Source organism: Accipiter gentilis, chromosome 5, assembly GCF_929443795.1.
Source record: "Accipiter gentilis chromosome 5, bAccGen1.1, whole genome shotgun sequence".
Lineage (NCBI taxonomy): Eukaryota > Metazoa > Chordata > Aves > Accipitriformes > Accipitridae > Astur > Astur gentilis.
In genome coordinates this window covers 43,261,555-43,274,930 of record NC_064884.1, presented here as the reverse complement: position 1 = coordinate 43,274,930, position 13,376 = coordinate 43,261,555, and the positions used below count along the sequence as shown (strand labels likewise).

Sequence of the window (13,376 nt, the reverse complement as noted above, 5' to 3'; positions counted from 1 at the left end):
CACGCTAATCCATGCAGGGTGCCTTTATTTGGGGTTTCAGGGACAGCGACAGATTTGGTTCGTGCCATGTGGAAAAGGAAGGAAGAGATGAGCAGATGCCCTCAACCTCAACAATGGAGCCACCAGTACTTCTCACTGATTTTTTTTTTTTTTTTTGGTCATTTCCCAAATTATTAGATAGCTTCTAATAAAGTCAATGAGCATGAGCTGCCTGATAAAGTCTTGGTGCACTGAAGAGATCATCTATTGCAGAGTAGCGATTCCTCGTGCAGTATTTCCAAGCCAGATCAGCCCAGCGGTGCCATCGCTGGACAAAGCACCACCACCCTGATTTTGAGAGATGCCAAATGCCTGCTGGTCTCTCTCCATAGCTGAGCATTCAGCTCTTCTGGAAACCTGGCCACAGACATTTGGGATTTCAGACTAACACCGCACCTGTAGTATCCATGAGAACAGCTTGGCATCTCCGTGCAGTGAAAACATCCTGCACAAAGCAAGATATTTCCTCCGAAGTTCTCTACCAGGAGACTCTCCACCATCATCATGCAGGTGACTGCTGTCCTCACCACTCTTGCTCTTCTTATGGAAGGAAAAAAGCTGCTGTACCCATCATATGCTAAATCACAGAGCCAGTGCAGTTAACCAAACATCTGTGCAACAGCAAGGAGCCAGAAGCAGAACAGAGCCTTTGTCATGTTCAGGAACAGTTGAATTTCTGCAGACAAAAAGCGTTCTTCGTTATGCGTACTGGCAGACTGGCCTTAATAAAGCCCAGTTTAGCAGAGCTGCTGCTCTGCCTATCCAAAACCGCAGCTCCGGGTGCAAGAAACACCTTGGGTTGCGCTTTCAGAGTTCAGCAACAGGAGCAAGCCTGCACCGAAGGCATCGCCTCTGCACGTTCCCATCTTCTCCCAGTTCCAGCCTGGCGCAGGGGATCGGGTATGGGATTCAGCTCATCCAAGTCAACAGCTAAAACAGCCCAGACAAATTGCTTCAAGCATTAAAGGAGATGAGAGCGACTGCTTAAGGAACAGATGCACGGATTGCAAGCATCTAAAATTAGGGGAGATGAAGCCAAGCCAGAGGTGAAGCACTGGAGGTGAAGATCTAAATGCTTCATTTTGCTAAGGTCCCGCGGATGATGGCAAATTCCCTGAGCAGTGCAAAGAGCCTATCTCCGCCTTGCTCCAGACTGAGCAGCGACAACAGGGGACATAGCACCCGCACCCACAATGCTGGGTGGTCCAGTGCCACCCTGAGAAGCAAAAGCCCAAATTAAGACAGTCATATGCATGCAACGGCACAGAGAGTATCTTTTTTCCTTTCTTAGCTTTCCTCTACAAGAACAGAAAATCTGTGAATCTACCCCAAGCCCTGTGTATTGGTTAGAAGAGCAGCCTGGACAGAATTCATTTCATCCAGTTTTATTTGTCAATACCGGAGACACCTCCTGGTGAGCCCGTCACCCCGAGCTCCCTTCATAAATCAACAGGAGGAGATGCTTCCCAGGCACTCTTCATCTGACCTATTTTAGCCTTTTAGCTGATGATGAAATGAATCATTCTTATTTCTCTCCTTTGACCATAAAGCAAGTCTAGACAAGTAACTCAGATGTTGATACTTAAATCTGGATAGAGTAATTTCACTTCTGGGCTCCATATCTGACTACAGCTCTCTTATTGCCTTGCCAGGGCAAATCACTTCACTTCTGTCTCTCTCATAGTCCCTTCATCAGCAGCACAGGGATAAAACATTTTATTAGCATTGTAAAAGCATGGAAAATAATTGCATGGAAGTTTCTGATTAAGTCTAGGCAGAAAACAGCACAGCACTATAGCAGAATTTAGGTTAAGAAATACAAGCGTAAGAGTGAACGTACAATAATCACCATTTTCTCTGTGCACCAGTCACAAAGGATTGGGTCTTTCCCTAAAATGTTTTATGTTATTTGTCAACTAAGACGCTTGGTTAATAGTGCTACGCTGACAGGCTGGAGAAGTCATTACTGCAATGCTGGTTAAACGCTCTGACAAAAGCTTTTTTGGTTCCCTGTTATTAAACAACGGTGTATGCTGGGGGGGTTCCCCTGCGGGTGAGCCTGCAGCGATAGCGTTCCCCTTCAATACCAATTAGCCTTTGCTTTGGACAGCAAATGCACGGTGAGCGTTCAAAGAAGAGGGTTAGCATCTCAACAGGCTAACACAAAAACCTGGAGGATGAAGATCTGTTGTTTATCTTAGAAGTGTAGAAAAATGCGATAATTTCTGGACATTGTCTTCCTCCTCTCCTCTCTTTTCCGTACTTCTGAGAACATGGGAACTCACTCATTAATGAAACGAGGAAGATTACCCCAGCTGCAGTGCCACGGACACAAGGCCCATTATCCCAATTTCCTTCGTAACATCCTCACACCTGGACACTCTGTCAGGGTAAGTCAATTAAGAGCAGCTTCACAAAACCACATTTCACTTCAAAGCTCTTCTCCTGGGGAAAAATCAGCCTCAGCAACCCGACTCTTTACGTATCGACATGGCAAGGTCAAAAAGCTTCACATTAATGGCACATTTCTGCAGTGCTGGACGATGAACTCGAGGAGCGGTCTATACAGTTGCCATGTCTTCTCAATTCCCAAGCACGCAGAAAGAAATCAAACTGGCTGTGAACAACCCCGACGCAGGCAAATTTTCATAGGCTACTCCTATGAGCTCCGTCAGTGGCAAGCTGTGCTTCTTTTAGAAGAAATAAAATGAAAAATCATTACTTATCTTAATTGTCGCTAAGGGTTTACCATGCTCTGAGCTCAACATCTTAATATTAGCTCTTCCCCAAGAGCTGGACAGGAGGATTTTGAGGAGCACAATAGCTGAATCTCAGGGGCTCCTCTCAATTAATCACTGGAATGTATCCTGTTTCATTATCTACCATCAGAGCATAATGTAATTAGTGCGCATTATACATTAGAGATATTTATTAGTCCTCCACTACGTATGGACTCACACTCAAGGCAGTGGGAGCCCGTTATATGCACTGTAACTTCTTTTTCACCAGCAGCAAGGAGCTGAGTCGGGTTAGCTCTGCAGGGACTCCCTACTTGCAAAGAGCATGAGCGTTCCCCGTACACTTTAAAGTCACCATTAATTTATCACGTGAAACGGCACATATGGAACGGAAAGTAACACCTGAAAGTCTCCCGAACGGTCCTGAGGGCAGCGCAACATGTTTGTGAGGTTCATGAAAGACGGCACCAAACCCGAACCCTGCGCAGAGATTTATCACATTGCTGGTGACTCGTCGAGCGAATACAGGCTGATTTGTGCTTTGTGCTAAAAATCACACACGGCTCCACGCCTGGTTTCAGTGAAAAACCACCTAAAATGCAGCCCGTTTCAGTTTCATTCTGAATTTGGTATTCTGAGAGCATCCTTACTGTGAGAATGAAGAGGAAAATTTCTGGACCCAGAGAACCAAAGCTCCCACGTTACCCGGCCGTATATGCCTTGCTACCACACGCAGCACCCAACACACGCAGGTGCCTTACCCAGCAGGTAAGCATCCTGCACCTTAAATTTATTTTCATGGTAAATAAGGAAAGTAGGGATTTTTCCGAGTTGCTCTCGTTATGGTTCATTATGGCAAGTGCTGTGTGATTAGTGGTAATTGCCGGGCATGCTGGTTGCCGTCCCCTTGCCCGGCTGACAACAAGCTCTCTTACAGCCAGGCCAGCCAAAACCACAGGGGCCAGACAGAACCAGTAGCGCTGGGTGGCAGTGACTGGGAGGGAGAAAGCTCTCGGCTCCATAGGTGTAAGCACCACACAGGCATTGCAAACAGTGTGAAAAAGCATTACGCAGTGACAAGCACTTAATGACTCCGAGGAAGGCTATTAAATAACTAACATTGATTGATATAAAGACACCTGCTGCTGTGAGATGCTTTACAAAGGGTTCGTTTGATAGGACTGTTGTGCAGAACCTACTCAAACAGGGAAGATGTCCATTGGGAGGAGCTATATAGTATTTTTCTGCTGCAGCCTGCTTACCACAAAATTTAAAATGGTAAATTACTCTGACACTGCTAACAGCTACAGCTGCTTTAATCAGCTGGGTGGCTATTCGGTTCCAGCAGATAGCATCATATTTTCTTCAGACTGACCATAGGGTCTGGGAGATGCACTGACATGGCCTTGAATCCGAGTGTTTCCCCAGTTTTTATAATCATATTTCAAGAAATGGGCAGGCCAAATGGAGCAAAGCTTATGGGGATAAACTACTAGAATTATAGTCAGAGTGTCTGTTTCCACTCTTCAGTAGAACCAAAGATAACGTTGTTAATAGTGATCATTGGGTTTAGAGAGTATAAATCTAACCATGATTAAATTCTGTTCCCTGTGAGCTAAGCCAGGAACTCAGCTGCTGTCAGGACAGAGATTATGTATGCATTTACAGTCCAAAATTGCTAGAGCCTGAGTCTCTTCCTTATTTTGCTTGCAGAAAGACATTTAGTAGGACTATGAGGAACAACGTCAAAGAGAAGCCAATTGCAAAAGAAGCATCCACACTCTTCATCTTTCATGTCCTTATCCTCTATTTCACATGGTTTCGATACCTTTGGAGAAAGGAAGGATGATTCCCCTTCTCCAGACTGAGTTGGCAGGAGTAATCTGCCAAAATGCAGACACCCCTGGTGATGCCTGTATGGGAGCTAGTCAACTTGGGGCCTTCTGAGGAACAGCTGATCTCATTCTGAAGAGGATTACTAGGTTTTCCAGGTCCGTTGTGTACCCAGGGGGGGATTATTTCTTTCCATGAATAACATAAAGACCTAAGGTGACTAGTACAGATGTAGAGACCTACAACGTAGACAGACCAAAGTCAGGTAACAGCATCCATGTGCAGCCTTGTAAAATGAAGTGATTCAGATTAACAGTACGAGATGAACGCATTTGTAAACTCTGATTTCTCAGAGCGTTTGCTTACCTAGGATCACAAAGAAACTTGGTCTTTTCACCTTCTTCTCTCCAAATAAGCCATTCTCGGAAAGAGGGATGAACAAACATTCGCGTCATATCTCTACGTTTGATAAGAAACATAGAAAGGTTCTCCATCCTCTGCTGAAAGTCATCCCACTCCAAAGTGCCCTCAATGTTACCTGCATTAATGGCCTGAAAAATATGTTCATCTGTTAATGGGTGCAGAGATGCCACTGCCACATTCAAGAGAGGCATAACCCGATCAAAGGAAGACTGCGTTGGGAACTTCATATTGCACTGCAACAGGTAAACTTCTGACAGAGACACTGGGACTACTTTGTAGCTGGAGCTTTTTAGTACTAGGTATCCTTTCTCTATGAGATCAAAAGTGAGTTTTAGGTACAGATAGGACCCTTGGCTCAAGGTCTTGAGGTGAGAACTGAGTTTCCCAAACGTAGTGTTGTCCATTTTGCCGTTAAGCGAGATGTTGTTCTGGATCTCCGAGCTGCTGTGTATCCGATGAAGGATATATGCCTGCAGGTCCTGGTCTATGGCTTCGTTCTCTTCCAGTCTATCCAAAAATATTCTGTGGAAGGGCAACAGCTTAATTATTTCCTACAAAGAAAGGAGAAAGAAAGAAAAAAAAAAGGTACTCATGCTGGCAGTGTTTATTATTCATTAAGTAAACTCAATTCATGTTACAATAGCACCTTTGAGACTCCTTTAAGACCTCTTCCATCAGGGCAAGCACACGAGATGGCAGTTTGTGCCCTCAGGACCCCAGAACCTCATCTATAATCAAGTAGGTTGCATGTGAAACATGACTGAAATCGAAATGAAGGACACTGTTCCTAATACCGCATCCATGGAAAGGACTAGAAAACTCACAAAGAGCAGTGCCCTTGTTATTCCTACCCCATCCCAACCACGCATCAACACGCCATCCCTTCTGCTACCATGTCTGAGGGAACAGACAACCAGATGACAGATCTGAGGCCAGAAGAAATTTTGCTGAAGCTGAGCCTAAGTATCTCCCCAGGAGCGTGCTCCTGTATAACACAGCTGCTATCAACAGGGAAATGCATGGAAACGTCAGGACAGATAATAGCAAGTATTTTCCAGTGTAAAGTAAATAGGTCTATCTGCTGCAGGATACTGTGGCCAGAGATTCTCTCATCTGCTGAACTCACTGATGATGCTTATGCAACATAAATGAATGATCACGAAAGGCCCTTCCGAAGGAATTCGTGCGTCACGGGCTCTCAGTCACTGCGAAGAGAGGAGGAATGACGCAATGGAGCTGGACAAGGCAGATTCAGGAGAAGCCATCAACTCTCCAATAAAATAAAGAGGGTGAGCACAGTGCAAAACGAAAGCTTGCAGTGAAGCTGCAAAAGCCCTAATTACATGAGGAATTCAAGTCATAGGGATGCAATTTACCTACAATTACAAAAAGATTTCTTCCAAATGATGTCTAATCTACTCCGTTACTGAGCAAAAAAAGAACTCCAGCACAAACCAGCAGATAGCCTGTGCTCTCCTGGTGTCTCGGGGAGCAGCTGCCGTTCCCAGCTCCAAAAGCAGTGTGCAGCAGCTGGCTGCCTTGATGGAGCTGGAACCAGCACTCAGCTCCCTGCCAGGAGGACCACAGTAAATCAACCTGTGGATCTCAGTAAACATTAGCCAATCTCAGTAAAACTGCTTAATGGAGCTCGGTAAAAACGAACTCCACAGCTCTGTGCTAATGAAAAAATGGCTAATAATGAAAAAAAGAGAAACGTGGAGCTGCAGACACGCCTTTCTGCCCGGAGCAGCTGGGCCAGGCGAAGAGCGGCTCGGAGCTGGCTCCCAAACGCGTGTCCCGTCCCCCTGATGTCTGTCTCCGCTGGGCTCCTGGCTCCGACGCTCACTGTGAATGTTCCCACAAGTGATGCTGCAAATCAAGCAGCTCTGCTGTGAAATAGTTGAAAGAGCAGATCTGCCCTAACTGGGTCATTGTGTTTGCTTCCCAGCTTGCTCATTCGGATGAGCAGTTGAGCCAACAAACTAAGGTCAGCTTAATCCTCCTGCCAAGAGAGTGATGATGAGTAGCTAAGGACAGGCTGAAGGTAAAAACCTGCCCAGCTGCAAACTAAAATAAAAATACTTGAGAATAACCCAAACAACACTCAGCTTAGAGCTTCGGCACTCGAGATAGTTGTCTCTGAGCTGAATAATGTCTTGGCCTGACATTGACTCCTCCAGACTGAAACAAGCCCAGCCTCGCTCTCTGGGTCACGCAGAAGGGGTGCGAAGATACAAATTCCTTTCCCTTCCACATGGAGGAGAGGATGCTCTTGAGCAGCACAGGCTGACAGACGTCAGGTCCTACCCTCCTGATATGCTTGGTGAGTAAGTAGCCTGTTGGCATGTGAGCTGTCTCACTCAAATGAACTAAACTATTTGCTGATGAACATTTATTGACATGAATAAGCGATGCTGGAGTAGATCCATTCAAAGCTGTAGAGTGAGTTTGGGGACATGAATGTAAATCCAAGTACAAAAAAGCCAAAAGGATAACCTGAAATAAAGGGTCTTAAGCAAATCCAGATAGCCACTAAGATCTTCTGTATCAAAGACCATTGTGACAATGACACAGTTTATCACAATTCTTGGTCTCAACATACCTGTAGACTTGTCCTGACTGTCACTACCAGCTTCAGCCAGGAAGGGAATTTTCCAATCATTTTGCTCAGGAATGATACTATGGTGTCTCCATAATCTGGCTTGTGAAATTCAGCCTCATTTAAACCATCAATTAATATAATGAAATCTTCATCGGGGATCTTCCTCTCTGAGAGAAAGAGAAAAAGCATTTATTTGAAAGGCTAGACACCTGACTATAATGTACTGCAAAGTCACTACAGTGTTTTAAAGCATCATCAGATATTGCTAAAGAACAAAAAAGACACAGTAGCAGCACCATTCTTGCGATACATTAATTGCACATATACACAGAGGTAGTCTCGCACATACGCAATCTCAATTCTTCTAAAATACATATTTTAGTTAAGACACACAGAACTGTGATATCCCACAGGTAAAATAGCTAATCATCTTCTTAAATATTACCTCTTCCACAAAGTCCAATGTTACTTGATGGGAATCAGTATCTTTCTGCTAAGTTTTAATAAACACATTATTAGCAGTTCTTTAGAGTTTTGGTATTAAACTCTCACCCTGATGTCAGCCTGTCTTAATTTCTGAAACTGCTAAATGAAGGGTCACCAAAAAATTCACTTCCCCAACACCTCTAGATCCTTCCAATTCTGGCATCTGCACTTTGGGCACTGGCTTCTTGATCAACTAATGTTTAGGCAAGCGTTTTGAAACAAAAGCAAGCCTGACTGACAGGCAAGAAAAATTATCTGACGAGAGTAAACCATCAGTCTGCATGTGTGGGGAAGGTCATTCAACATTCTGGAGTTTACATCCTCTGTTCAGCACAGACTGTCCAAAACGACTCTGAACTTCCAGTAATGTAAAGGAGTTTGATCACAAGTCTGCAGCCAAAGCCTCTTTTATAAACGAGTCGGGGGGAATAAAAAAGATCCTAAAAAAAGCAAATCACAAAACTGTTTTTTTCCGCTGCTGGTGAATACAGTAACTAAACTGATGCAGACAATGAAGTCGGTGTTTCTATGTCAGATGCTGAAAGCTGAGTATAGCTTTATAAGTAATAATATAGATTCTTCTGGACTGGCATCTTAAGTACAAGTGGTATCTTCTCAAAGGTAATCTTGCCTAATAAACTCAAAAACGGGTGGGAAATGGGACATCTGAGTCTATTGTTGGCATATGCTTGTAACATGTACTACAGATTCTGATCTGTATAAAGTTTGGTCTCCTTTGTAAAGTACTATGGATAAATCCTGCTATCAAAAAGCTCAGTATTCCCAATAGCAGGTGAGCTTTTCTCTTTGACTTTAAATTGTATCAGGAAATCTTCTGTAAAAACCCAGCACAAGATGTTCATCGATGACATGAGCCGTCTCTGTGGTGTTGCAGGGAGAACAGAAACGCGTAAACACCTTGCATTCAGTACTGCTGAGCATCAAAATCCCATCTTGTTCTTGTCTTACATTACCAAGTTGCATTTATTTCCTAACATACTGTTAATATACATATGAAAACCACATATTTTGCATTAAAATTACCATCGATCCTTTTTCAGTTAACTTCTCGGTAAGATTATTTGGTACACTAGAAAATATACTTTATGACTCTCTGAAATCTTGGAGGGAATATAGTGCCTGAGTTTTATACCCACATCTCATGTTTCTCATAAAGCCTGAGGGAGAGAGGAGAAAGCAGGGAGTAGGGGAAGAATAAGAACTTTGTTCTCCTATATATTATTTAGATTCCTTCAGAGTAAAAAAAATATATTTGAGAAACATGAATCTAACTTTCTCAGTGACATTCACCATTAACGGCTGCGCAATAATTTTGTCCCAGTAGCATTAGCGCTTTAACAGCACCTTGTAAAAGACCTGCTGATATATTTACAGAGTCTTAAATGTTATATATTTTAAAACCAATTTCCAGACACTGTTCATTTTGTTACAAAACACTTGGTGCAAACTAGCTTGCCAGCGCTCTCGATCAGCAAGGTTGAAAGATCGGAGTCCTAATCATTGGCTCCATTGGAGCTCTGTTAAGTCCAGAGCCCAAGAAGAAAAAAAATATCTTTTATTTAAATTTTTCCATCCCCCAGAATTTAGGACCAGATGGGGGTCAACCTGCTTGGCAAGAAAAATAAGCATCCTCCGAAATGCTCTGAATTCAAGAGCTGGAATACCTCCCAAGGAGTTACTGTAATAACCACATATTATTTTCCTTTAGAGCAGCAGTTCCTAAATGTATCTTTTTTTTTTTTTTTGCCAGGAGTGTTGGTAAGAAAGACTAGCCATGCTACTCCTACAGTGACATTTCTCCATGCCAGGAAAATCAACTGCTGTCGAGCTGTGCTGGCTCTACGTGCGCTTTGTGCCTGGTGGAACCACGCATGTTGGACCCAGATGCTGCTGCTCAGAGTTTGGACACTGCGTTTTGAATTGCTGATTTGATCAACAGGGCTTTGAATCTGGTAGAACCTGCATCTATTTCACGTTGGCTCCTGCACTGTCTTATGTAGGGTGGCAACAGAAAATTATCTGAATTATTTTTGCAGCACACCATTTTAATAAACACCGTTTTGCAGGACAACAGAGTCCTGAACTCTGCAACGCTCTCACAGTTTTCATGGCAACGAGCAAAGATCTTCAATCTAGCGACTGTCACAACGAATTGGTTATATCTAGCAGGGGAAAGAAAGAAAAGGAGACAAAACCAATGCTGCATTAGAAAAAGCTCCGAAATCCATTATCAGGATAAGGCTTGTTACCAGTTCCCCTTGAAGCTTTATACAGAGTACCTCTAGTTTTTTATGGTAACAGGTCTTTTGGTCAAAGCTTCAAATTCTCAGAAGTCCACTAAATAACGTCAGGGAAAGGGAAAAACGTTCACCCCCTAAATCGTTAAATCAGAATACATTGCCCTAAGCAGAGCCGTGCATGGAAATTGTTGCTTGTTTTCACCATCAGAACTGCGAGGCCAGATTTGGGATGTGAAAGAAAGCAAGAAAAGAGAAAGCCAAACGCACGCTGTCATTAGCATTTCATGGATGGCCCTGAAACGCACACCAGGAGGAGAGGGGTGGTTAACCCCTCACTTCCAAACAAGCGCAATGGCATATTCTCAGCTTCTCCAGATCTCTCCCCTTCCCTTCAGCTCTTGAGACGCGAAGCAGAAGGATTAATCTACGGCTTTGTTTCAACGCCCAGATGCAACCGAGCAGCACGTTTAAAATAATAATAATAAAAAAAAAGGGTGTGGTTGCTCAGGGAAAGCATAGGGACCGCCGTTACAATACCTTTGTGCAGATTTTCCAAGGGCTCCAGGACTCCCCTTCGGAAGGAGGCCATGGGGTCTTGCACGCAGGACCTCAGGCTGAGCATGCTTTGCAGGTGGGGCTCTCGCAGGAGCTGCTCCCTGTAGGCAACGAACTGCGGCGAGCGGCAGAGCAGGGCGGCCACGTTGTGCACGAACTCTGGCACCAGGCAGGTGTAGGCATTATCAGCTTGGCAGTAGTGATAAGCGACAACCTAGCAAAGAGAAAAGGAACAAAAACCGCATCTTCGTCAGACGCGAGTCGGGCGAGTTGTTAAAAGCAGCATTTTTCGTTTGGTGAGTTTGATGTATTCTGGCAGGTGAAGTCTTTAAGAGTACCGAGTGTTAACTACCTGTGACAAGAATCCAGACAAATCAGTTGGTAAAAACAGGCACTGATCCTGAAAAATGACTGGACCTGCCACTTGAGGAATAAATGAAATTAAGCTGTAGCTGCTCACAGAGATGGACAGTGACAGTAACTGACATATTTGAAGTGCTGCGCTGAGCAGGGAGTGATAGGATTGTGCTCCAAGCTCTGTTTAAGGACTTGGTGTCAGTAATAACTTGTGATTGTTTTCTTGAACTTATTTTTTATTTGCTATTTTCAAATGTCAGGCTCTGTAGAAGCAGGCAGAGAGCACAGGCTGAGTACCTTACAGCAAGGTAGCATCTGCAAACGACAGATTCCCGTGAACGGGGGGGGGAATGTCAGACTTACTATACATTACTCATTCACTGTGATCCCACCCTTCATTCAGAAAATCAATTCAATTAAAAAAAAAACCAAAACCAAAACCAAAACCCCCAAAAACTTCATCTTTTCCCAAGTCACCTGATCTTCCCAGCTCTTGAAACTCTGCTAGAACTCACTAAATTCTGACCACTTATTAAAATAAGCAGAAAACCAGTGATATCTTCTCAGTCCAATCTGCCAACTTTCCTGTTTTCTTTTGCAATATAAAAAAGGCCCACAAAAATCTCTCTCTGCTTGTAAAACACTCAGCAGGCTGCTCCAGTACCGCTCCAGTGCCCAGCTCCTCCTGCTCCCTTACTGGCACCAGCCTCCTCGTGGCACCGCCTGGCCATTTGGTGTGAGCCTCTGCCAGGTCAAAAAGCTTTTCTCCAGCTCCCATTCACTGGGTTTTCTTTTCAAATGTCACTGTTCATATCCAAAAATATCCCAGCAAGGCAGGAAGGATCACTTTTGCACCAAACCCACCATTGCCCTGGAGCACTGTAGCACAGAATACAAACATCGCAAAATAAAGCACATTTCTGAACGTGGGAAGGACAATATAACTGAGGACACTGCGCACACGAGATTTCTGTGGCCTCTCTGGAGGCCGTGTGAGCTCGGATGAAACGTGGCCTGCGGCTGTTGGCCGTGATTAAGGCTTTCTGGCTTTCCACCTGCAATAACCAGCGCTCGGTTCGCAGCAGGCTCCAAGGCCGACGGGGTGGTGCATCCAGGCTCTGAGCTCTGCCACTGCCAAGGATGGTACCGAGAAATAAAAACATGAGGCTGTGGGGTCCTCGCACATTGCTGGTTCAGCACTGGCTTTTAATTTTAAATAGTAATCTATGAAATTACCAATGGGGTATAATGCAATCATTTCCTTTCACAGTCAAAACGAGGTGTGATGCATACAGTGATGATAAAGCCAGGTTGTTATTTCAAGCATCGAGACCTAATACATGTGCTTAAGCTTTAATGGATACCTCCAAATTCCTAACAGAAGTTTTCCTACCAGCCAGTTAAAATATAATGTATTCCCTTAGAGAACAGCACTGGGTAAAGCAATAATAAAGGTAGTGATTTCTTTTTAACAATCCTATTTATTTCGGGATTATAACTTGTGGATTCCACAGTACAAAGTTCTTAGGCAGCCATCCCTTGATATCAGGTTTCCAGTAACAGAAACCAAATCACTGTATGCAGAGCTCTTATTTCCTACACAATAGGTGTGCAGACACAAAAATAAAGTCTCCTTTTTACGAGTGGCCAATTAACTTCTTCCAGGAATCTGAAAAGCCACGTTGTGGAAAAGGGGAGCCACCTAGTACCCATGAAGAGAGTGGTCACTGCTAGATATGTGGACTTACATACAGTTACAACTCAATTAATTTAAGCCCCTTCACATACACTCTCGATCCTTGTGCTGGATTTGCTAGTGTATTGATTAAGCCTTAAACAGTAGAATAAATGCAATGTTTAATAGGTGTATCTGAAGCTAAACCAGTAAGCAATGAAGATTTTGGAAAGGCAACTACAGGAAAGGCATTATGATGTTCTCAGAAATGCAACTGCGCCAAAATTTCATCTTGATGTTATTTATTCCCCGTGACATTTTCTCTGTCTTCAAATCAAAGAGAGACTGCCAAAAGCCAGTGCTGCAAGCTGAGCCTGGTGCTAGAAATCAGGCTCCTCACTTGCAGA

General features: G+C 43.9%; 1 protein-coding gene across 12 annotated transcripts in view; it reads right to left on the bottom strand.

Moving 5' to 3' along the window:
- TANC2 (tetratricopeptide repeat, ankyrin repeat and coiled-coil containing 2) overlaps positions 1-13,376 on the bottom strand; it is a 271,466-nt gene that overhangs the window by 43,818 nt on the left and 214,272 nt on the right. For all 12 annotated transcript variants that reach the window (XM_049800633.1, XM_049800635.1, XM_049800637.1 and 9 more), the window contains 3 exons: positions 10,920-11,151; positions 7,636-7,802; positions 4,977-5,584 (listed from right to left, as the gene is read on the bottom strand). In XM_049800633.1, coding sequence (XP_049656590.1) covers positions 4,977-5,584; positions 7,636-7,802; positions 10,920-11,151 — 1,007 coding nt within the window. The remainder of the gene's footprint in view (positions 1-4,976; positions 5,585-7,635; positions 7,803-10,919; positions 11,152-13,376) is intronic.